The sequence below is a fragment of the Triplophysa dalaica genome, chromosome 17 (assembly GCF_015846415.1).
Source record: "Triplophysa dalaica isolate WHDGS20190420 chromosome 17, ASM1584641v1, whole genome shotgun sequence".
Classification (NCBI taxonomy): domain Eukaryota; kingdom Metazoa; phylum Chordata; class Actinopteri; order Cypriniformes; family Nemacheilidae; genus Triplophysa; species Triplophysa dalaica.
This window is the reverse complement of record NC_079558.1, coordinates 14,551,573-14,578,816: the sequence shown is the minus strand read 5'-3', so window position 1 is coordinate 14,578,816 and position 27,244 is coordinate 14,551,573. Positions and strand designations below refer to the sequence as shown.

The 27,244-nt window shown below is 36.8% G+C and overlaps 1 protein-coding gene across 1 annotated transcript; it reads right to left on the bottom strand.

Annotated features, from left to right (window-relative positions):
- Positions 1-281: 281 nt before the first annotated feature.
- On the bottom strand, positions 282-23,521 carry radil2b (Ras association and DIL domains 2b). Its single transcript, XM_056771981.1, is given in 17 exon segments — positions 282-1,282; positions 1,450-1,589; positions 2,046-2,128; positions 3,499-3,838; positions 3,955-4,130; positions 4,774-4,918; positions 7,166-7,338; positions 7,431-7,580; positions 7,583-7,649; positions 13,215-13,327; positions 14,084-14,262; positions 14,381-14,418; positions 15,336-16,019; positions 17,402-17,766; positions 20,853-21,085; positions 21,977-22,288; positions 23,000-23,521. Coding segments are annotated over 17 exon segments (3,408 nt in total). The 5' UTR covers positions 23,128-23,521; the 3' UTR covers positions 282-1,200.
- Positions 23,522-27,244: the final 3,723 nt, after the last annotated feature.

Below are 27,244 nucleotides of genomic sequence, written 5' to 3'. Positions count from 1 at the left end.
TTGGTACATTTCACCAATATTATCATACTTTAGTTACAATATATACTTAAATATGCAATATGCAGTAACTGCAGCTCCCTCTTGTGTCTTCAAGAGATGTGCAATAATAAGGATGATCTGAAACGAAGAGACGATTTTTTATAATAATGACAGCATGTTCATTGAACATGAATTATGGATGTGAAAAAAAATGACATTGTTTTGGGTAGACGACAAACTTTAACGGATTTCTTTGAATTAAAATGCACAAATCTGAAGCAATAATACAAACGGAGAATGGATGGCTCTTCATAGAACATAAAATAGTTACTTTATTTAAATTTTCATGTGTCCATTCTTGAGAGTATGTACCTTCACACTCCTGAAAATGGCACTTATCTGACAATGAAAATCATGCTCTAAAAATAAAACAAATGCTTTAAAAACGTAAAAAGAGAGACATAAAACGGGTATTTGAAAGCACCAAATGTTAACATTCATAAGAGCTATCATTAGCGGGAAACATTGCCCACTCTTCATTTTAACCAATACAGTTATTGGCACATGTTTACACTGTACTTGAAAGTGGTGTTTGACTACGTTTTGAAATGATATGAGCACACATCAATGGCTGTTGCTTATGTTTTATATTTTTGGCATGCAATCCATTCTGAAAAATGAACTGATTTTAGTGTTTATCAATCCTGTAAGAAAACCATAGCATAACATTAATACAACTTTTATCCAAAAAGTTAAGCATTTATTTCCTTGAGGTGATGAAAGAAATAAAATATTTGGCCCATGTAATGGTGATGCAGCCTTTAATAATAAGGTTGCAGTAAGAGGCGATTCACATTTCGCTCTTTGGCGGACAAAAGTTTGTTATTTTGAATGTAGACACGCTGCATGCTCGTGCAAATAGGTTGCGATGCACATCCGGTGCGGCGTTCTCATTTTTCTACGCCAACGGCGCCGCATCGAGATGAAAATATTTGTTATTGCTTCTCAGGACACATAATACAGATATTGACAAATCAGAATAATTTCAACAATCTCAAAATTCAATTGTAAATGGATTAATACACAAGTTGACAGTAAAATACATGTACATTCAAAAGCAACTGGCAAAAAGAAATTTGTTTTGTGCAATGTGTAATATTTAATCTTTATACTTAAGATTTTGCTAAGTGAAGAGCCAAAAGCAGTTTCATGTCAGGATTGTCATGCTTGTTTTGAAGCATTATCAGACTTCGCAACCAGTAATCTAGGCTTGTCTCCTGATGCCTGAATGAGTTCCCTTCCACTGCAGAAGAAGAAATAAGGTTTCTTAACTAAATAAATAAACAACATACAGCTACACACATTTTAGCCATATAAAATTGCCTAATAAATGGACAGGAATAACCTTGATTTATATTAAATTGTAAAATGCTAAGGCTATATTTGCTAAATCTACAGAAATCTACTCACGTCTGGTAGTCCACCCCTACTAGGCTTAGTCCATTTACTGCTAGAATACGATCCCCTGCTTTCAGTCGCTGCGACAAGGCAGCAGGAGAATCTGGCATCACTGACTTGATGTACATTCCATTGCCTTTAAATTGTGTTTCCTGTGTAAAGAAAAAACGTTTGTAATTGTTTTTAAGAATGAACAACACATGTTTTCTTACAGGTTACATACAAAGTTAAAACATTATTCAATATATAATAATGATAAAAAAAATAACAATTGCGATGTGCAAAAGGCTAAAGGTCTTTGCATATACAATCCGAAATTTTCGTAAGCGTTTTTTCGTATGTTCAAAAAGGCCACCTTAAATGCTTGCTACAAATGCGTTAAAATGCAGAAAATCAAACCCGGTCCGAATTTTTTTATGACGGAAGAAAATATTGGAGGCAGTGTGTATACGTGATTGACACAACGTTAGGTCATATTTAATTTTTAAATCAAACCCTGCTCATTATAAATAGACACTACGAAACAGCTAAATATAAGCACCACTCCTCTGCAAATATATTTGTAAATTATTGATGATTGTAGACTTTCACTCTGGTAATCCACTCACCTGCCCATCCACCACCACCAGACCCAGACCACATGTTCCTCTCTCCAACTCCAGCACAAACACATCTTCCTCTTCACTCTCACCTTCAAAAACACAGACATTCCATCAGCCCGTGACTCTTAAAGTGTACCCCAAAATGAAAATTCTGTCACCATTTGCTCACCCTCTTGTCAATTCAGACCTGTATGACTTTCTTACTTCCGCAAAACACAAAAGAAGGGATTCTGAAGAAAGTTAGTAACCGAACAGCAGCGATTCACTTCTATTGTGTGGACACAAAATCAATGAAAGTGAAAAGGTGCCGGTCAACAAATTTTTTCAAAATCTCTTATTTTGTGTTCTACGGAAGAAACAAAGCATCTAGTCATTTGAAACCTGTATGACTGAGTAAATTGAGACATAATTTTCTATTTTGGGTAAACTTTCACTTTAAGCTTTCATATACACTTCATTATTGTCTATTTATAATATGATACACATCAAAAGCATTTCCATTTACTTTTATAAAATACTATTAATTCCTACAGCTCCATTTCAAACCAACACAGATGCCTACTTCAGCGTTGTAAGGCATCATAAGAGTACTGCCACAGTTCCAAAGGGTAAGTTAGGTTGCCTTCTAAGAGAACTTACTGTACTACAGTACTTTGGGAAGATTTTTAAGCAGCGTTGAATATATAATTTGATATCATGCATTGTGACAAAGTAATATACTAACAACCCAATATGATGAAGTAAACATGTCAATTATTATGATAAAAAAATCCAATTAAAGGAATCGTCCACTTTAAACATGCATTTTCATGATAATTTACTCACCGCTGTTGTCATCAAAGATGTTAAAGTATTTTTTTCTTTAGTCGAAAAGAGGATTTTTCTCCATAGTGAACTTCAACGGACTCCAAACGGGTTGAAGGTTCAAGGGCTTTATACGATGAATAAGGGACTTATCTCGCGAAACGACCGGTCAGATTCTAAAATATTTTTATAAAGCATTGTTTATAAAGCATATACATTTTTATAAGAATCTGACCGATCGTTTCGCTAGATAAGACCCTTATTCATCGCCTGGAATCGTTTAAACACATACTGAAACTGTAATTTTGACCTTCAACCATTTGGAGTACATTGAAGTCATCTATATGGAGAAAAATCCTGGAATGTTTTCATCAAAAACCTTCATTTCTTTCTCGACTAAAGAAAAAAAACATAAACATCTTGGATGACAACAGGGACTGATCATGAAACTGTATGTTGAAAGTGGATGATTCCTTTAATTCCTATCGATTATGCTATACACATATTTGCTTATTCTTTAAGGAACTGCCCAAAAAAGTCATAATCTTAGTTACAGTGCTTATGAATCACACCTGCCACCATGTTAACATCTTTGTCCCATTATTGATATGAACAGTACGATAAATGTATTATAAAGTAAACAAAACCCTGTTACCTTCCTCTTGTTTGTTTGCACAAGTATATTTGAAGTGTTGATGGTATGATATTTCCTCTTGCTGGTCTGTTTCAGAATCCATCTGCTCAAGGTTAAGCGGTGTGTTTGGTGGGGTAAGTAAACATGTTTCGTCCAATGCTGAGTGCTCCAATCTGCTGTGTGACCCTTTCTTCTGTAGTTCCATATTCTGAAGCTTCTTTGTCAAATGAGCTTCACGGCCGCTCCAGTCATTCATTTCAGCATGAGGAAACACTATCTCTGTATGCCCACTCTCAAGATGAGCTGTTGGGTGAACTTCCATTCTGGTAAGTTTGGCCTTCATTGGTAATGCAGAGGCAGGCTATAATATGACGAAAAGGCAAAAGACAGCTCATGGTTTATTCACTTTAAAGACTTTTAATACCTTTGGCAGATGTTATTAGCGAGATCGACAGGTAAATTTTTTCGGCTGTGTACCTGAGATGGTTCATCTGGAACAGATTCTGAGTCAGGGAGCTTTTGGATCAGCCTTTGGAATCCACTCAGCTGTTTAACTAGACCCGTTTCACTGATTGGTCTTTTTAGATCAAACACAAAACCATCAGGAGGGAGTATGAGAGGTGGATGGTTATCAAAGCCTTCCAGGATATCAACTGTGAACAAAAACACCACACAAAAACCATTGTGTTTATTACATTCCCTTTAAAAACAGCTGATGCATTGCTAAAATTGATCCCATTTCTTTTTTACAGGAATCATAGAAGGTATAAGAAGATTCAGTCAATTCTAAACTAAGGCTCTGTCTCCACCGAAGCATTTTTAAGCGGCTGAAGACACCAGCTTTGGGACAGCTCAACACCTCGCTACTTTAGTGTAGACTGTGAACACTGTGACCCCATACTGAGAAAATACTTTTGTCACCATTCTGTTCTGTTTTGTTCTGGTTTAGTTATGTTCCAGTTCTGCCTGTGTTCCATTATTTGTTCCTTTGGTTGTTAATTGGTTCACACCTGTTTCTTTTTCCGTTGATTATGTACTCACATGTATTTAAGAAATGTGTTTTCATGTGTTCATTGTCCGGTGTTGTTTATGGTTATGTGTGCTTTGTGTTCACGCTCATGTGGATTTTTTAAATTACCCTTTGCAACTCTACTCCTCCATCGCGTGACAACAGTGATCTTTTAAATGAATATGAATCATGTATGTAATGCATACGTATATGAGAAATGTGAAGAGTCTTCAAAAACACAATTCTTCTTGCAATGTGAATATCTTTATATAGAGTAACAGTATTACTGGTTCTGAGAGCAGTGGTGGTCTCATCACTAGAGGGAGTCCATGCTGCAGGGCACGAGCGCTGTGAGTTATACTCTCTCAGAATGTGGTGAAGCTGAGCTGGGTTCAGTGCATTATACTCTATCCGCAGAGCACTCCAGGACATCTGCATCGACACAAAGACATAGTTTCGACATAATATTCATGCTGTTCAAAATGTTTACGGATTCAGAGGAATAGTTTGCCCAAATATGAATATTTGACTAATTTCTAGGTATATTTTTGAATATTTACAAATTTATCTTCATACTACAGTAAACCAAGCATATTGTGGGAATGGAAGAAAAACAAAACATCTTCAGAGTACTGTCACTTTTTATCAATACTTAAGTGACAATGTTATGGAAAGGCATTGATTTATTTTAACACATAATTTCAGAAACATCCTTGTCTCTTTTTATATTAAATTAGAACCACTGACCATAAGCTGATAATACCAGTGGATCCAAACTGGACGTTTGAACAAGTGTTAACCAAAAGAGTATCAAAACAGTTTATTGTATAAAGTAAACAAAGACACCCTTAAAATCAAACTTTGTATTGATTACTGCATACTCTCAACAATATGGAGAATCATGATGTTTAATGCACTCTACAGCCTATAATTCACACAGTGTTTTACAAAACAAAATGTGGCCAGCATAAACAGCGTTTATATTTACCACAAGTGAACCTATATTTGTCATGCAACCGGTCAAATTTCGAAACCAACCAAGTGATGAATCTAAATCAAAAGACCTATGTATTTTGCTATCCAAACTTTGGACTGTACTGTAATTTTGCCAACATGTATTATTTATATTTAAGTTCTACTGCTGTCTAAGAACATTGGCTAGAATACAACAATCTTATTTTAGGATTTTTAAGGGTCAATAAATATCTAATATAAAGTTTTTATCAAAGGTTTTCATCATACTGATAGGTCAGATGTCAGTATTTGGTGGTTTAGATGCCCATGTGAAATCTCTCTTAATCTTTTCAAAGCATTTTTTGTGTTTTTATGCATATTTTTATGCATATTTTCTATAGTTAGGAATTGTCACGTCCATAAACTTCCATATTCCTCATAAATGGACACATGAATCTATTTTGTGGTCTATGAAGAGCCCTTCCTTCTCTATTTGTTAAGTATTATTGCTTCTGGTTTGTACATTTTCATTCGCAGATATCCTACAAATGTTGTCTCTCAAAAACATATGTTTTTTCATTTTCACATCTTTAACTTATTAATTTTTCCCTCTTTTATAAAAAAAACTTGTGCATAGACTGATATGTTTCTGATATCTGGACTTTATCAACAGGGGTTAAGTAAAATATCAACGGATGATTCAATATTGGAAATAAATTCTCTTAAAATGTTTACTTCAAGTTTTGACTGAAAATGTCAAATCTATAACTCTGGAATTGCCCACTTGTTAAATATTTGTGGAAGCTCTTATTTTACATTCTAATAAGTAAAGTACAAAACATTTGCATCAAACATCTGATATATTTTATGTGACGACCCAATTTGTCAAGACCAACAAAATCCAATAAGCCTTAAAGTCTCTCGCATAGTTAGTTTAGCGTTTCATAATTTCCTTTAGCAGGATGTCCTCTTAGCAAGATCATTTGTTACCCTGACATGTCAGAAGTCGATGTGGCTTATCCTGCATCTTTATCTATTACCATGAAAGAATCTTTGTGTTCGCAAAGCATCATCCTTTAATGAGTAATACTTCCTGTTAATTATTTCGGAGGCCCAAACTAATTCCTGATGTCCAAGAGATTGTGATCAAAGAGGAATTCATTTGTAATAAGATGGGAATGCTCAGATTTCTGTGTACCAAAAGCTGTTTTTTGAACTATGGGGAAAAACATACTTTGTAAACTGACACATTTAAAACATTTAACAGATTTAAATACTGGCACATCTCCAAATTTAGCAGCCACTTATTTAAACCGGGAACATCTTAGTGTTAACGAGGTTAAATAAAAGAAACCTAAAAAAACATTTGAGTGCAGCAACTGTATTAAATCTAAGCACATAAATGTTCATTTACAAATATGCATGGAGCATATTTTATTTCACACGCAATCCTAAACTCTTTCTCAGACAATTTTGTTCACGTTTCCCTCGTTTGCGTGTTAAGCGCAACCCAGTGGAGCCAGGATATAATATCGCTTGGAAATATATTTAGAGGGTCTTGTTTTATTAATGAATTAAAAGATTGATATTTGGGGCAGCGTATCGATTCTCATATTGCACGGAGGGGGACGATGATGCTGCGCCATATCGATATATTGTCCAACCCCTATTTAATATATTCACATACCTCTGCAAAAAACGCTCAAATATAGATGTAGCTCTAACCTGTAAAAGATTTTCTTTGGGCTTGGCCATCAGATTGACAGCCGAGGAGAGTTTGACAAGGTAGCTGTGTGCTAGATCGTTCAGTCCCGCTCCATGTGCCCAGTCTATAAGCAAATCCAAATTAGCCCTGATCTGGACCCCACGGGACCACTGGTAAAACGTTCCCCCCGATCCTTCACGCAAGACCAAACACAAAGACAAAATGAGCCGGTGTGATGATAGCACAAATAAGCACTCATGTGACAGATCTGCAGTGTGTGCTCACCTCTCTCCATCAGCAGATTGAAGAGCAAAGCGTTGACGAAGAAGAAGAGGTAGGCGAAGAGTTGCGAGCTGATTTCTGGGTGCACCTGGAACCCTCTGACTAGCTGCACTGTTTTCGTACAGATTTCCAGGACTCTCTGACCTCCTTTGAGACCTGCAGCTGTCCACTTTCGGAGAAAGGATTACTGTCCAATATGCCTGGAAGAACCGGGTACAGCATCTAAGGGACATAGAGAAACTCAACTATCACTACAGTAAATAATCCAACTATACTGCCTAAAACAAATAGACAGTGGACCGAATGAAATGACTTTTTATCAGCTATTTTAAGATATTTTGAAGAATGTTGGTAACCAAACAACACTGGGTCCCATTGACGTCCATTGTATGGACACAAAACCACTGCAACATTTGTCAAAATATCTTCTTTTGTGTTTCATTGAAGAAAGTGTCATATACAGGTTTTGAATGACATCAGGGTGAATAAATGATGACAGGATTTTTAGTTGCTGTAACTAGCCTCTAAGCTGGATGTTAAAATACAAAACCATATGCCAGCTATTAACCTGTCAAGGGGCAATATCTTTTTAGAAGTGTCAGGACAACTCATGGAACCTTTGTGTTCAATGTTCATGCGTATCTGTTGCTTAAAGGAAATATAACTATAGATAAGATCATTCTCATATGTCTTATCAACATAGACCTAAGGGCAACAGAACAGGATGAACTTCCTTCTGCCAAGGAGGACACAAACTTCACATTTCTGGATGGACAGATCACAGGCTCACTTCCATCCGAAAAACATCTGTGATAGGATCCTTTAATCATTCACTATCCAGAGGTTCAGGGTCACTGACCGAATCCTTTAAAAAATGACAAAATTAGTATTTTTTCCTCCCATCATCCCATTATCCTGAACCCTATGCTAAAAAGGAAGCACAATAAAGATGCTGACGGTCCTGAGGCAAACGTGTTTGCCGTGTAATGACATCTCTGTTACTGACAACACTCTATATTCAAGAAATAGCCACATAAATACATTTCCAGCTGGTTGTGGTGATTAAAGGTTGGGGAATCCTCGAAGAGCAGCAGATTTCCCAGAGAACACTGGACCGCGTTCAAGACCAGCGTAAAAAGAGAAGTCTGTTTGGTGTTTGAGATGTGCCTGCCGCTGCGCAGCCCCCACTCTTCCATCTCAACGCTCCTTTATGTGCCACACATCAGAATAACACAATGCGGGCTTTGTTCGGCATAATTGTGCCCAGACAGTTGCATGCAGTCTACATTTGGCACCATCATATGTATAGATTCTTGAGGGGACGAGTCTCACGTTGACACCATCTTGGCAACGGCTGTCCTTGTTGGCAGTTTGCTCTGGATGCAGCAACCATACAGAGAGTCTCCACCCAAAACCATGAAGCAGTCAGAGGAAAAAGTGAGCGTTCGGAAAAACGGAAAAGTGCTTCTACTTTTTAATCTGGAAAGTAAAGACATTGATGTGTCTGCTGGAGTGTTCAATTGTGAACCTTATAATGTTGTAAACTGTGAGTTTAGGTCAAAAGTTGTACATAACAAGGTTCAATCTGTTAACGTTAGTTATAAATAAACAAAGATCAATATCAACATTTACTAATACTTTTCTCATCTTTTAATGCATCAGCATGAATGAACAAAAGTGTACTGGTTACCTTAACGAAGTATAATATGTACTGTACTGTTCATGATGATATAACACAAAATAAATGTGTATCAATTCTTGCTTTTCTTCTTTGTAATGCAATGGATTAAAAAAATTCCTGGTCTCTTTTTCCATGTAATGAAAGTGAACTAAGGGTATCAAGCTTCAAAATGACAAAAAGTGTCATCAAGAATTGTATTTGATTCATATTACCACTTAGGCCTAGTATTACAAGTACAATGATAAAGTAAAATTTAAGTAACACTAGACGGTTTCATCAGACGCATCCTAGCCCAAAGCTAACTTCAGGTCTGTGTTTGGTTATCGGTCTGGCTAGTGGCTTTAGTAATATAACTTTTTTTTTTTTTTTGAATTAGTATTTATTTCTATTAATATTTTTTGTATATTATTTGTATTAAATTAAAACTTCTCAGCAGTTATTGATTCTTTGTGGAGGTCTACCAGAAGTTAAGTTTGGGACACTTCGAGCCAGTTTGTTCATGTTGATGCTGCTGAAACCGCCTACAGACCTATTTGGATGAAGTAAACAATGTTGGTCCAGAAGAGCTTCCTATTTTAGTTTCACAAAAAACACAGTTTGAACAAAATACAACCAACAGAATATTTCCAACCGAATTAAAAAGTGTAACAAATATCTTTAAGATTTATTTACATTTGTCAGGTTGAATAAAATACTAATAATAAATAAATTAAAAACTAAACCAGAAGTGCTTCTAGACCAGTGTGTACATCTTGAAAAGTTGTCTAAAGTCTGAAAATCTTTCCCTTTTTTAAGTTAACTGCAATTGAACTCCACATAAATACAAACCATATTTACAGTATTACTGAATCACTAATTGGAACCAATAGGGTATATGCCAAACATCACATGACTAAACCGGAAAACAAATCTTGTGTTTTTGAAATAACAGAGAAATCTATTGATTTTTGAGATCATCAACTAACCAAGCTAGTTGTTTTAATTGGGTGCTCTTTATTCTATTTTCATTATATTAAAATGTCAGTAACAAGAATAAAAATAAAGAAGAGCTCTCATAGACTGTCTCAATACACAGTGTAACAAGTTGTTGTTTCGCCCGAGCTTTTTACACTCCTTGTATAATTACAGTATGTGGTGCTCACTATTGTGTTAATATTTATTTCCATGTAGCATCAATGTTTTAGTGTTTAGTAAATCTTGAGATTAAAGCATTAATTACAATATATCATATATAGCAAATAAAGGTAGGATAAATGCTGAGGTAGCAAGTAGTCGTAGTAGTTATTTGTATATGACAGGAACACATTTCTGCAGTAGTGAAATGAGGGTAAGTGTATGATTTTTAGGTGAACTATCCCATCTACAATTCTCAGTAACCTCTGCAAGTTCATGTCCAACACTGAGTATCATCAACACAATATGCAGTTATTTATCTAAGCCCACCAGCAGCTGTTTCCTTCTCAGCATGACAAGAATCACACGAGTGGCCTGAACACAGGCCCTGTTATTGCACATGTAAAACAACAGTTTGCTTTACCTGACATGTTTGTTTGAAATCCAGTTTTCTCATTGAAAATATTGACCTCATAATGGAGCATTGGCAAGGAAAAAGGGACTTTTTGCCAAGCGCTTAAAGTATAAAATGTCATTTTGGGTGAAGAGGACATTTTGTGCCACCAGCGTAATCCGCACTGCTTAACATTTTCCTTGAAAAGAAATGACTATGATGAAATATTTCACTGCAGTGGAAACAGAAGAATTTTGTTCCCAAGTATAATTTCCCATGACTGCAAATTTGAGTTTGACTTTAATAATAAATGTTAAAAGTGTTCATTTACAATATAAATAATCATTTCAAGCTTACAAACCACAGATAAAATACAGTGTCCAGTGGTTACCAACATTCTGTGGTTTGCCCTTAATTACAAATTATTATGAGAAACACGATTTATGACATGAATTTTGACAAAAGTCTAAAGTGGGTTGTTGGCCAGGGATTCGTTTCCCGTGTCGGTTTGCATTTCAATAAACCAAGCTTTCTTTCCACAGACAATCCGAAATCTGGACTTTAAATTCACTAAATCAAATCACACCCGTGTAAACATCATGTCTTTCCATGACAAACAATGTATCAGAACAAAGGTGAATTATAATTTCCCAGAGGGAGCAGAGATTTACGGATTTTCCCATGCAGATTGGAAATAAATGCAAAACCCTGCCTTTACAAATAAAATGATGCCTGAACATTCAAGGAGACAGTTAATATGTGCTTAATGGGTATTGACCACAGACATTATTGCATTGCGTGCTGTCCTTTGTGAGCTCAGACATATTTAACAAAACCACAGAAAACATTACTTTTTAATAAAGGAAACAAGATTCAAGTTTAAGACTTCATCTTTGATTGGGCAGTTTGAGTCATGATGTTAAATATAACTGACAAAGTTTTACTAGTAATAAAGCTATTTACTTCTAAAATATATAAAAAGCAGACAACGTGATTCGGTAAACAACAGACTTATTCAACATGTTTGGATCTAGTATCTGCCAAAAACACGTAATGACTATCAATAAAAGTAAAAAAAAGAAAAAACGGCTGGAAAATATCATGGTTATGTATACAGCAATGTGTATAATGTCTGTATCCTGCTTTCATTTTAATTTACAATCACATTTAAAAACACCACCATAGACTTATTCAAAAGAAGAAACTGTAAACTCTCTGTGGCTTTAGTTCATCTGTTACTCAATGGCATTGCTTATCAGCAGACGGCACTCGCTTGCTAGTGTTCTTAAAGGGAAGAGAAACTTTGATAAGAACCAACGCTGGAACTACTTTGAATGCATCTAACTTCACTTCAGCCTTTGGTTTGTTTCATAGAACAATCAGTCTGAAACATGTGGTAAATTCTGAATGAATTTTCTATATCTGACTCATGACATGTTGCAAAGCATGCACTGCTTATGTTACAAAAACCCCAAAAGTCATTACAAAATTTGTACTAAATATGCACAAGAAAGATTCTGTATATCTGTATATGTGACCTTGGACAACTAAACCAGTCTTATGGGTCAATTTTGCATCTGAATGCAGAATAAACAAGCTTTCCATTGATGTATATGACAATCTCTGGCCGAGATATAACTATTTAAAAATCTTGAATCTGAGGCTTCAAAAAATCTAAATAGTAAGAAAATTGCATTTAAAGTTGTTAATCAGAAACGCTGTAGCAGGCCGCTGCTAAGAAGAAGCTGGTTTGTCTCGAGACGCTCTCTATAAGCTTAACGCTGCAGTGACGTTGTGGAGAGTACATTAACCCAAAAGCTGAAATTCTAAGCTTTACATAGATACCTAACTTGAGTGGATACTGTTATTCTTACATAGCGGACAGCAGTGAGTAATGTTTGTAGTCGTGTTTCTGGCCATTTTTGTCAGCAATGTTGCTGCAAGTTTTGATATATTTGCGGTAGGAAATTTACAAATATCTTCATGGAACATGATCTTAATATCCTAATGATTTTTGGTATAAAAGAAGAGTCTATAATTTTGACCCATACAATGTTTTTTTGGCTTTTTCCACTGATATTCCTGTGCTACTTAATACTGATTTTGTGGTCGAGGGTCAGATTTTTAGACAGTTCTAAGTACGCAACACTTCAATAGTACAACATCAGTATTATACACATAGTTCATTCATATCTACATGCCAAAAATATCCATCAAGGTCACAATGAAGAACAGCATCTGGAAGCATTTGGGATCAATGTCGCAGGTCTCCTAATTCCTGCAGTTCTGCACACTACCACACTCAACACCCGTGTTTTTCTAGGCCTAACTTGTTAATATGTGGACATCTGATAATATGTAATTTGTCACATAATGGTCTATTGAATGGACACAGTGCTCCTTTGGATAAGACTAGAGTTTGATTATTTCTGTTAGTACAATCTGTAAAATGATCGGTGTGATTATATGCAACATATACAATTTTGTGGTTAAAGAGATACGTTGACCCTGTTTCATTGCATTGGTAATAAGTCTCTCAATTGGCTGACATACAGTGCTTTGTTATGATTCTGAGGGGAAAGATGTTGGCAAGTCTGACCTTAGTGAGATAATAGACACACTGCTGGAATGTGAACATGATGACCTCCTCCAGAACCGTCATGGCCTCCTCACTGGCAGATCGCACGGAGGACAGGCGTAACTGCAACACCGCTGAAAATTATTCAACAGAATTAAAGATAAAATGATATTGAATTTGAATTGGTCAGTTTTGCATTACTTATGGAACATTTCACAAAAAATATTTAGTTGGTCATGTATAATTTGCAGTAACAGCGGGCCATCAAGGCAGAAACACTCAAATAAGAAGCATAATTAATAAAAATCAAGTGCACCCTCCAGTTTTCTTAAGATCAGTACACAAGTACGGCAACATAAACTGAAATAAAAGTCATCGTTCATAGGATCATTCATCATTTACCTACCCTTGAGTTGTTCCAAATCTGTATAAATGTATTTGTTCTGATGGACACAGAGAAAGATATTTGGAAGTATGTTTCTCACCAAACAGTTATTAGACCCCATTGACCACCGTAGTAGGAAAAATTAAAATGATAGTCAAAAGCGCCCCCAGAACTGTGTGCTTCCCGACATTCTTCAAAATATCTTCTGTGTTCAACAAAAAAATTAAATTTACAAAGCTTTTCTTTCTACTATGGTAGTCAATGGTGGCCAAGAACTTTTTGGATTCAAGCATTCTTCCACATATCTTTCTCTGTTTTCATCAGAACAAAGAAATTTGTACAGATTTGGAACAACCTGAGGGTGAATAAATGAAGACAGAATAAAAATGTTTGGGTGAATTGTTCCTTTACACTTCTGTGTTCCACAGAAACAATAACAGCGGACGACTTTGGCGATCAATTCATTATGTGTTTTATTAAAGAGGTACTGAATTTTGAGATTTACCATTACAATCCTCTTCTTCCTCCTCCTCCTGTTGAGAGATTTCATGTAGCAGACAAGGCACTTCCTGTTGAATGAAATGAAGGAGCTGGATGGAGTTTGCCATCCACAGGACAAGTGGTTCCAGACCCTGGATCAGCTTGTCAGTGCTTGGATTTAGATCTTTTGGGTCTGACTCACTGCTGTTAACATCAGAGGAGCAAGGAAAAGTCTGGCTTTAATATGAGCTCTGTCAGAGATATGGAAATATAATTCCACTAGTTAAACAGAAATATAAAAGGTACGACACAAGACTCTTACATTTCAGGTTGCAGGGCTGCAAGTTCCTTTGCCTTCTCCTGTATTAAATGATAAAAGTTTAAACGGTTACACTATAAAGTAAAAACAATAGTCTGACCAATATTTATTATGTAACTTTAAATGTTCTAAATCTAAAAATGATAAATCTTTAATCATTTAATCACTTACTCATGTTATTCCAAACCTGTATGACCTTTTATGCAGATCACAAGAATAGATTTTAAAAAGTAGATTTAAAGAAGAATGCTGGCAACCAAACAACACATGGCCCTAATGACTTCTATGGTATAGACACAAAACAACTGAGACTTTTCTCAAAATATCTTCTTTTGTGTAAACAAAGAGGTTCTGAATGACATGAGGGTGAATAAATCATGGCAAATTTTTATAATTTTGAATGAACTATCCCTTCGGGTTTGCTTAATATAGTTGTATAATTTTGAGTTGTGGCGATTTTAAATGGTTGTGATATAGAATATTTTGGCATCTTTAATTTGATTTTTGAGGTGTTACAAACCGTTGAATGTATATGCAACTGCAATCTAATGGAATTTGTAAGGTGTACACCATATCACCATATGCATTTTCTAGTATTTGAACCCTTAATCTAAACCTTAACACTACAGGAAATATCACCAAAGATGCACTTTGTAATTAGAATAAAGCTCTTATTGCAAGGCAGCCAGAAATGGTTTGGAAGTGTCCGAAATTACTATAATTAACATTAATATGAATAACAAGATTAATATTCATATATTTATTGATAACAATAAAAAACAATTATTAACTATTAAATAATTATTATTAATTGTAGTATATTTTCATTTCTCATTAACTGTGTTATGACAAATAAACTGTTCTAATTTTCTGAAAATTCATATTCACTTCATAGAGTAGAATACTAACACTAGAATAGAGAGTCAATACCATAAATTAAATCACTCAATAAACCTACCCATACGATGGTTTGAATCTCATTGGCGATATGTAACAGCAGTCTGCGGAGAGCAGGCATTGAGAAATAAATGGCAGACTGCTGGAGACACAAGCACAGCAGGAAGGATGCGGTCAGTTTGTGCGCACTCTCGTTCTGCTCAACCATTGCAAATATCTCCTTGAGGACCCTGGACTCATGTTCCACATTATAAGCCAGAACCAGTTCCTCTCCCTCTGAATCCGTAAAACAGGGCAAGCCATTCCTCCAAGGCTTTCTCTGTTTTTCAGATAACAGATAGTTTTTACAAAGAAGTGCTTTGCATGTATGTGATGTCTCATTAATCCAGGGCAAGGTGACAGTAGGAGAAGTTGTGACCCTGGGTGAGGTGGGGTCTTTATACATGAAGAAGTAATGATCGCCTATGCCGATGATGTCTCCTGATTGTACCTCAACGTCTTGGGTGATGAAAACTCCGTTCCACTTGACTTTTGCTCTAGGAAAGGGTTTCAGAAGAGTCACGCCTCCTGGGGTTTGGTCAGGGGAAGGATGGGTGTCTAGACGCTGGACACAGCAGTGCTCGGGGAGGATATCAGGAGCCCAGAGATGCTGGTGTTCTGTGTCACGCTCACGCTCACTGCAAGTTTGCTCAACGTGGCGGCCGAATACTGTACAGCTTCTTATCAGGGCATAGATAACGAAGTCCTGAGGAAGTAATCACATCATTCTTGTGAGATGTACTGTGTATTTGGTACAATAATGTTTTCAAAAAATTCAAGATGCTATGATGTTTCATTATTATTTTTATCTTTGTGAAATTGTTTTAAAATGTAATATTTCTTGTCAACATTTTGTCTTATTATTACTCTTTTTTTGTGATAGAATTCATACGCTCTATTCGCAATCACATTGTTTCACAACTTTCTAGATAATACAACAAAGGTGACGTCAATGCAGCATGGAACAAAATGATCCCATATCCCTTCAATTCCATTGGAAAATAACAGTGTGCCCAACAGAGGAAAATGTCGTAAAAAATGGCAACGTATGCAAGAAAAAAACTGGACAGGAAGTGGGGTGTCCACAGTAGGGTGTCCGAAGGGTGGACACATTTCCTGACAGATAAGTTCTGTTCACAGGATGATGAGTAAATCAAACACACACACTGATGTAAATACATACCACATTCAGGTATACATTTTATATGATATACTGTATACAATATACATATTAAATACGATTGAATGGTGCCAAACGTGTAAATGTGAGGTGTAACCATAACACAGTCTGATTTAGCCATTTTAAATCATCTTTTGATGTTTGTAATGTTGTACAATACATGTTTTACATGCCTCTACATTCAACAATAATTAACTTATACAAAGGAATCAGTGCATGAAAAGTCTAAGACAAAGTTTGATACTAAAAAAGTTTGAAGTAATCGAATATTTTTTTAAGTATACAGTATGCTTATAATAATTTCCAAGTACCCTTATAATATTGATTACTAATTTCAGTTTTTTTCTGTTTTCACTGAAAATGTCAATTTGATGTGAATTAACTTCCAACCACTTTAAGATAAATACGTAAAGTAACCTGAATTTTATGTTTCAAACAGAGATGGAGATATAGAGGCAAGAATTTTCATTTTCGGGTGAACAATCCCTTTAGGGCATTTATGGCATTTTAACCTAAAAAAGTAAACAAACACCAAAGTCTTTTGGGTTTTGTCAGGTCAATTTGAGAGTTCTGTCATTTTAAGTTTCTATAAAAGCATTTACAATGAATGGGGACAAAAGCTTCAATAAAAAGGCATCATAAAAGTGGGCCTTTCACCTCCACTACTCAACTTCTTTTGAATTCATACATTAGCTTTATATGACGCATACAGTGATTTTTCTTCAATGATCTAACTCTTTAGAGAGCTCTTAACCACTGTAACCGAATCATTGAGTCACTGCCTCAAGCCCTATAAAACTAAATCAGCAAATTTCCGGAAACAGTGAAGCTTGTGTTGGATGGCATATATAAGGCAAGAGCGAGTAAGGAAGTGAGGGGGGTAGAGATATGGAAGGAATTTGTCTTACCTGTCTGTAACTGAAGCCCTGCAGAAGCAGGAAGTAAGGAAACTCAAGGGGCGGGTGAATGGAATACTGTGTGGAGTTGTCATCGCTGCTCTCCGTCTCCTCCCTTTCATTGGCAGGACAGTGTGTTGCTTTGTAGGCCTCAGATTCAGGCTCCTCCCCCTGCGACTGGTCCTTGCCGTTTTTGAGGGCTTCTCTACAGGACTGGATGCAGGTGCTTTGAGAATCAGCTGTTACGTTTGTCTCGCTTATACTCCTAAACAGATTGTGTCTGCTGTCTTCTGCACCATCACTCACACCCAGGTCCAGCGGAATAGATTTCCCTCGGGAGCGTGTCTTCTGCAACTTTCTCGCCTGTGCATTGATGCCTGGGAAATAAGAGTGTTGAAAATATTTATGTAAATATCTAAGAGAATATTTGGTGGAAAGCCCTTTCAAAATAACAACTTAAAGGTCCAGTGTGTAGTTTTTTGGAGGATATATTGACAGTAATGGAATATATAAGTTTATTTCCAAAAAGTGAAAACTCTGTTTTAAATGTTCCATTATGTTATCATTTTTTTGTTGTGTTTTATTGTGTTAGTTAGCTGTATTTTTTTAGTTATTGTGGCGTAAATCAAAACAAACCAACGGCAGTATGCCGTTAGATCTCACATAATGAGGCGTTCTTTTCTTATTACCTTAGAATTAGCAATTTCTATCTTCTATCTAAGGATAGTACTCGAAACTACAGGAATGCCATGAAAACGTCTAGATCCGCCTACTTTTCAACACTAATAGAGGAAAACCATCACAACCCTAGGTTTTTATTTAACACCGTGGCTAAATTAATAAAAAATAAGTCGTCATCGACGTCAGATTCTGATAATCAGCATAACAGTGATGAATTTATGAACTACTTCACGAGTAAAATCCAAGATATAAGAGAAAAAATTATAACAATGCAACCTGTAGGGAAATTTGCTGAACAAACTAACTACAGCACCCCTAAGGAGAAATTGCAATTATTTTCTACAGTAGATCACGATGAACTGTCTAAAATCATTAGATCATCCAAATCAACAACATGCATGCTAGACCCTATACCTACAAAACTACTGAAAGAAATGCTCCAAGAAATTATAGATCCTCTTCTCAGTATTATTAACTCATCTCTGACATTAGGACATGTGACTAAAGCATTTAAGGTGGCTGTTATAAGGCCTCTTTTAAAAAAAAAAAAACTTGACCCTAAAGAACTAGGGAATTACAGGCCTATATCGAATTTACCTTTTATATCTTAAGTTCTGGAAAAAGTAGTTTCAACTCAATTATGCTCCTTCCTCCAAAGGAATGACATTAATGATGAATTCCAGTCTGGATTTCGAGCATGTCACAGTACAGAGACTGCATTGATAAGAGTTACAAATGATCTGCTTTTAGCGTCTGACCGTGGCTGTATTTCGTTATTGGTGCTGCTAGACCTCAGTGCTGCATTTGACACCATTGACCACAGCATACTTCTACATAGACTCGAAAATTACGTCGGCATTAACGGAATAGCATTGAAATGGTTTAAGTCTTATTTATCCAACCGTTTTCAATTTGTAGCAATAAACAATGAGGCGTCCCGCAAATCACAAGTCCAGTACGGTGTACCACAGGGCTCAGTCTTGGGGCCTCTGCTCTTCGCATTATACATGCTACCTCTAGGAGATATAATAAAGCGACACGGAATTAGCTTTCACTGTTATGCTGATGATACTCAACTTTATATTTCCTCGAAGCCTCACGAAACCCAGCAGTTTCATCGAATAAAGGATTGCATAGTTGACTTTAAAATGTGGATGAGTAACAATTTTTTACTACTAAACTCGGACAAAACAGAAGTGTTACTTACTGGACCGAAAACTGCTATGCGTAACAACCAAGAATACTGCTTAACGATTGACGGATGCTCCATAAAATCCTTGTCATCAGCTAAGAATCTTGGCGTTGTATTCGATAGTAATCTGTCATTTGAAAGCCATGTCGACAACACATGTAAAATTGCATTTTTCCATCTAAAGAATATATCTAAATTACGTCATATGCTGTCACTGTCAGATGCAGAGAAATTAATTCATGCATTCATGACATCAAGACTAGATTATTGTAATGCACTTCTAGGTGGTTGCCCTGCGGGCCTATTACAAAAACTGCAACTGGTTCAAAACGCGGCAGCTCGAGTTCTTACACGTACAAAAAAGTATGAGCATATAACCCCGGTTCTGTCAACCTTGCACTGGTAACCTATAAAGCATCGCATTAACTTTAAGATCTTGCTTATTACCTATAAAGCCCTACATGGTCTAGCGCCGCAGTATTTGAATGAACTTCTATTGTATTACAGACCTCCGCGTACATTACGCTCTCAGGCGTCCTGTCAGTTGGTAATACCTAGAATTTCAAAATCAAGTGCAGGTGGTAGATCCTTTTCTTATCTAGCGCCTAAACTTTGGAATATTCTTCCCTGCACGGTCCGGGAGGCAGACACTCTCTGTCAGTTTAAATCTAGACTAAAGACTCATCTTTTTAATCTTGCATACACTACACCTCCATAATATTAATCCTCAGAGGATTTAGGCTGCATTATTTAGATCAACCGGAACCAGGAACACATCCAACAAAAAAATGATGTACTTGCTGCAAAGAGTGCAGAACAGTACTCTACTCTCAGCCAGTCTTGTCTCTTTGTTCCAAGGTTACCGCAGGATGCAGTTCATGCCCAGACCTGATGGCAGAGCTGAGAATGGAAAGCGGTGACCTGACAAGAGCTAAGAGGATAGAGCTGGATAAAGGACGCGACAACTTTGTTTTTCCTACAACATTTCAAATGCTATTAGATTGTTAATGATAATCTTAAATCCTTAATTTTTATATTTTTATTAAGCCTTGTTGTGCAAGCACTGTTGAGCTTGTGCAGAGGCAGCAGCTTTTGCCAGAGGGGAACTGGAATCCCCTGGTTGGGCCTGGGTTCCCCTGAGGTTTTTTTTCTCTATGGGAGTTTTGGGTTCCTCACCACCGTTTGCATATTATTTTGCACTATCTGCCTGGCCGGGGGGGCTGCTTTAGAATTCATACTTGTTTTCAATGTGTCTCATGTACAGCTGCTTTGTAACAATGAAAATTGTAAAAAGCGCTATATAAATAAAATTGAGTTGAGTTGAGACATATCCATTGGTCCCCTTGCATGGAATTCGTCATGTTGTTTCTACAGTAGGCCTAAACGTATAAACTGCTCCATAGTGCGCATTTTGTAAATACGTTATCTCTTTCAGCAAAGAAGTGAAAACTTGACGACATCTTAGTTCTGTGGGGGAGTAAGACGTTGGTTGCAATTCACACCCTCACCGCTAGATGCCACTAAAATCTCCTCATTGTGCCTTTAAATGCAATTAATTCTAATAAAAACAAAATCTAATTTAAGGTATACCTGCAGTCACTGTGTCCTTATCTCTGGAGTTGTTTTCTTCTACAATAGACTTGCGCTGTATCTCAAATCGTCGGGCATACCCCTCTTTGGGTTTCCAGAGGGACTGCAGCAGGAGAGGCTTTTCATTGTCCCCTACCACACGAACACATTCAGTCCTCCAGGTGTGATCTCCAATACAGCCAATCACATCACATAACACATAGTCATCAGAATCTGCTTTGCTTAGGCAGTATCTAAAAACACAAAGGCAAATATTAAATATTCCTTTTTATTCTTGCACTATTCATTTTACATCAGTGTAATGCAAGAAATTATAACACATTTTAGCGTTTACCACTAAACCACCCTCAAAATGAATTTTAGTTCCAAAAACATTACTACATAAATATTTGTATCTTGAACATAAAATGAAAAACGTTTTATGTTATTAACAGACATAAAGCACAAAGAAATTGTTGTAGAAAAAGGCATATATAGAGGAATTTGAGCACTATCTTATCTTCAGTGTTTATCTTAAAGAGATGTTTGACTTACTTTCTTCTGCAGAACTCAAAAGAATACTATATATAATAAAACCAAAGTTTCGGAAGGACGGTAAAGATACACAGGTTTTGAACAACAAATTATGACAGGATTTTGGTTTCTCAGTAAAATATACATTTAAGTGCCAACTAAGAGATCCAGATCCAGACCATTGAAAGGAATTTATTTTAAGTTAAATATTTCACATCTCTTAATCAGATTAGTAGAAAAAAATTAAAGGAAGTTAAAAGGGACCATAATCCATGTGCACAATGGCTATTTTGTGCATTCACCTACAAAGCTTATCTATCAAATCCTTTGGACTATTATGTACAAGGACAGCACAACAGCAGTATGAACTTAAACATAAACAAAACCCTAATATTAATATTTCATTTCACCCAAAACTATACAGTGTCCTGCCCCAAGAAATGGAAATTTAAGCAATTTATAATTTTTTTACTTTTACTGCATTAAATACAAAATATCAATGTGGCCTCTTCAAACAGTATTAAAACTTTTCTCAGAACATGCAATCAAAAGAGTAGAATTTTAAAGACAACATTATTTATATTTTATTCATGACAATAAATTGGACTCACCTGGCTAAAGCCTCTTTGACAAGTTCTTTGGCGCCGGAGTGTGTGGTGGCCAGTACACTTTTGTAGTTGGCTCCTTCACAAATCTCAGTGCCAAAAATCTTCAGAATTCCTGGGGCCGTGATATTATTTGACAGCTCGGTGGGATCTTCAGTCACCAAAACTTCATCTCCTAAAGGAGCCATCTCTCCCGAACCTCTCCGTGGACTGCGACTGAACACGGCAGACAGACGATGCTGGTGGCGACGGATCTTGTTTTTTGCTGGTTGCCGTATGCCCGCGCTCTCTGTGGCCGTGCCACTGGATGAGCTTGACCTAGAAAGATGGCACAAGATTGATCGCTCAGTTCTCCATCTTGTTTGAGCGACCATAAATGCAGCAGTGCAAACCTGACTGTGTCCACCAATGATAACTTAGACCCATGCTGTTTTACTGTGGATTCTTGTTGTTGACCATCATTAGAATTTTTATGGCCAGTTGTTCTTTCATAAACAAATGGCTACGCCCATAAATGAACAGAAGAGTTGCTTGTAAACATGAAACTGAAGAGACAGAGAAACTTTGTACTTTCTAGTACCCATGTACACTTTTTCACATTTTTGGAGATTATGCCTGATCCTGTAATCAGATTATTTTAATTCAGTGCCACATTTTAGCCCTCTCTGCTAAAAACTACAAGTTTAATGGTTCCCATAACAAATACCAATATTAAAAGCCTTTCAAAATGCCCTAATTGATTATTATTATTAAAATGTAGATTTTTTTATTGGTTCCTTTCCACTAGATGAAATCCCACCAATAGAACCTGACCAAAAGAAACCATTAATTTCCATTAAAAAGCAATACATTTCCCTCAAAACCTTAATTCCTGTAAGTGGGGTTTAGAATCAATGGAAAATGTGTGGTATACTATGGTAAAACCAGGGTTAATTTCTGTAAGGTTTGTAATATAGAACTATAACCAAGCACAAGTGTAATGAAAGTGCAGCAAAAGGTTAAAAATAAAAACGACAAAAAAGGACTTACTGGACGGATCCATTGCTTTGCTTCCTTCCGACCCTTGTGAATCTTCTCTTTGAAGCGCTGACTGGTAACCCGGCAGGTGATGCTGGAGGCGGTTTGGATATCTGAGAGCTCCGCTCGTTGTCTATCATCGTTCCCGTCTTAGCGCTCGTCCCCGATGTTCTGTCGACAAACTAACGGACCCGTTAGAATGACTGGTGCGTAGCCGCTCGAGGACACAAATCATACAAACCTACCGACATCATTACTGGATCAAACTGAACTAAAATCAGCCCTGCGTTAAAAAAACTTTCTCGCGAAGTTGATGGGCTGTCACCAAAGTGAACTGCTTATGCACCGTCCGCAACGTTTTTGGGCATCATAAGCATGTTCCCGAGTTGGCTCAGCTAGAAATGTTCCACGTGCCGTTGATGACCGCACAAAAAAACTTTGATTGCTCCTACGTATACACACAAAAATGCTGCCTAAATAGTGAGCTTTAAGACACAGCCCTGAAGTGAAAGCAGGACAGCCGTCGACTGTCTGTTTTTCCATCGATTATGCTCAAATACAATACAATGTTGTCTTGTTTATTAGACATCTGTGGCAGTACCGTGGTATTGCAAAAAGTATAAAATACTGTAGGCTGTCGCTTACACAGTAGCCTACTTTTAAGAAAGAAAGAATCTATGATTTACTCACCTCATGTCATTCTTGTTACGACCTCGTTTCGGAAAACACTTGAAAATATAAAGAAGTTGATCCTTATCGCCGTATGTATTGTTGTTTGAGACAACAATTAAGTAACTACATGATGACAAATTTTAGTTTTGGGTGAATATTAAATAGTCTTCCTCTTAATTGCTTTGAATCTGGAGAACAGCCTCCGTCTAGTGGTCAGATTGCGCAACGGAACCAGACATATTTTATTTCCTGGAAAACATATTTTAATATAAAACTTTAGATCTTTAATCAAAAGATCAACTTGACAAAGATAATTCTGTCAAAAGATAACATAAACCTGACTCCAAACAGAGTTGCTTAGTGTTCCATTTTGTAAGTTGCTTTGGAGAAAGGCATCTGCAAAATGAATTTATGTAAAAAAAGTACAGTTTAACCATTTGCAATAATTTGTGTTTGACATTTAATGTAATACTGTGAATATTATTTATATATATTATACATATTCTATTCTATATACATAATATAACTGTTTATCCTGTGAATATAGAGTCATTCCTGAAAATATTTACTTTTTGACATCTGCTTTTTGTATGAATTTACATAATGTGCATGTTAAAACATGTCTATTAATTATAGCCTAATAATTATTATATCTAATTATCATGCTGTATAGTCCTTAAGTATTTCTACTTTTACATAAATTCATTTTTCAAGTATCTGTACTTTGTACAAGTGTTTTCACTTTGGAAAAAAATGCGGCACTACATTATAAAGCATATATCATATGTTTTCCTTCTCTACAATTTATAAATACTGTACATTTTACATGTTTTTACTAAGTACATTTAAAAAGTCTAATACATTCTCATTTTTAAAAGTAAAAAGCTTTGTAAAAGATTTTAATGTACTTCAGTAATAAAAGGTGAAATCAACAACATTTATTTGTGAAATGTAGTGGATTGAAAAGCATAATATGTTTTAGAATGCAGTGAGGTAAATTTGTTACAAAGTAAATATAATACCTGTATGAATACTATTAAAAAGTACTGATTATTATCATAGACATAAAATTATTATAGAGATTCTACTGGGAAAAGTGAAAGTACTACGTAAGAAATAAATTCTAATCTCCTTTCGACATCTGGACGATCCCGGCCCAGTCATCATTAGAGGACATGAGGATGAGCATCCGGAACAGGGTTTGTCTTTGTGATCCAAATGTCTAAAGATTCATAAATCAAGATAGATTATTTTTTTCAGGCAGAATGACATTAAATTTCAAGTAAAGTATTAAACTGATAGTCGTGCCCTGAGCCGTTGAATTTGAGAGTTACGACAACCACGTAGACCGCCATAGGAAGAATGGAATGCGGAAGTAACTCACGTCATGGGACCTCTGATTGTTCCAAACACTGCACTGAAGCCCATTCATTTCAGTTTCTCCAAAACGGATTTTCTGTAGCCTACATTTGGTGAAACACCTGTTGACAGTTCAAATTAAACACAAATACTGATCTTAAAGATATTCATATTACTCCCAAGCAGGGACGGATTATGCCTTTGATGTGCTTTGGACACGGACGTTTCAAAGCACCTGCGAAATCACAGATTTTACGAGAACAGTGTTGCACCTATGCCGAAACACACAGGATTTATGAGGGGTTCGCACATAACACATCTTTGCGTCTAAAAAACGCATGACACAGCACTCAGGGATGGTTTGAAAAAGCACAGCGGAAACCGCGAGGGTCTCGTTGCACTCTTGATAGCAGAAAATGCTATATGCTCAAATTGCTATTATAAACAAAAGCTTGCGACACTTGTCCCGCCATGGGGTCTTCTGATGGGCCACCTGCTTTGGAACTGACGTTGATGAGCAGCGTTCTGTTTCAAAATTGAAATAATTTCAACTTGACACTGTGTATTAATACCATGGGGCTTATGTGAGAGACGCTGCCAACGGTGCGAGACGCAGGCATAATTAAACACGCCCGTCTAGAGCGTCTTCACATAGAAAAACTAAATAAAAGTAGTTCAGCAGAATAGAAAAACGTTTCTGCTTAAAATGCAACAAACCAACACAAATTGGTTTCTTTATATTTCACAGTACTCGACACCTATAGCTTTCCGAATCATATAACGTTGGAATAGGCTTATTCCGTGCATAATTTACATTTCTGCATTTAGAAGACGAGCATTCAACAGTCCATGCATTACAAATTAAGCGATATCAATCACCAAAAGCATTACAAACATTATCTTAATACAAAAGTTGTTTTTACTTTAATTTAGCTGAGAGGTTCATGATTTGCACAGAGAAAACTCTTCCACAACGTAATTCAAATCCAGCTGTCTCACAAGAATGCATTCAATGGCCATTAAAAAGAGCAAAACTGAGATGTCTTTGACACATTTCTGTGTTTTTTAACACATTTTGTTATTTTGCCTTCTACTGTCTTACACATGAATTCTGCACGCTTATATTACACAGTATTTTTTTAGTCGCTTCTAGATGTCCCTCTCAACAGCGGCAATGCATTAGGATTATTTGTTTGATTTGTTCGCTACGGTTAAAACGTCACAACAACAAAAACATCAGCACTTCTTTATTGATAATATAAAATAAATGAAAATCTGCACATATTTAATTTGCCAGGTCCCCATGCAGGTTTGTCCCTGCACCAAAGATAAAATGCTGCTGTAACACCCAGGCAAATGTAAGTCAGAGACCGAACACCACAGGGACAAGTATGAAAGCTTTATTGCATTAAAACCATAAACACACTCCAGTACGGCACATTACCCCCCTTTAGTCAAGGCTTGCTTCAATCTCCCAACCAACAGCGATCACCGGAGACACAGAGTTCGATCTCTCACGGGGTCAGGCAGTAGTCCAGGGTTCAGACACAGAGTTCGATCTCTCACGGGGTCAGGCAGTAGTCCAGGGTTCAGATGCACCACCACAAGGTAGGCGGCAGCACTAGCACGTTGCCAGCTATAATCCCAGTTTAAGTGGCACCAGCACAGGGTATGCAGTAGCACTACCACGTTGTCAGCTATAATCCAGGTTTCAGGAGCTCTCCTAACCACTAAAGAAGTCCCTCACTGACTAGCTCTATTAACTCCCCCTCTATCTGGCTACCTGTCTTCACTGCCGGAGACATTATTTATCTCGAGCAGCCGTTTAGCGTGTCACCCGCACTCGAGGTCCCGAACGACAAGAAGCCTCTCCAACAGTCTTTTTATCAGCCTTTTAATCCGCATCACCTGTACACTTCAATTACCTTAGTCCCCACCCCTCATTAACTCAAAGACACCTCCACCGTACTCCCTTACATCACACTACCCCCCCTTAACAGAGAAGACTCGTCCCCGAGTCAAAGGGCAAGTTCATAATCCAACAATCGAGTGGGTAACTTCTTAGCCCGGGGCATCCTTCCTCCCCCAAATCCATGATCTGTTTCAGATGTCCCACCGATAGTCGACACATCTGTCTTCAGCCTAGGAGTCGTCCCCAGAACAGAAGCACCCGAGGAATCCACGTGCACACTCAGATTAGGCCACCCACCGGAACCTCCCACAACC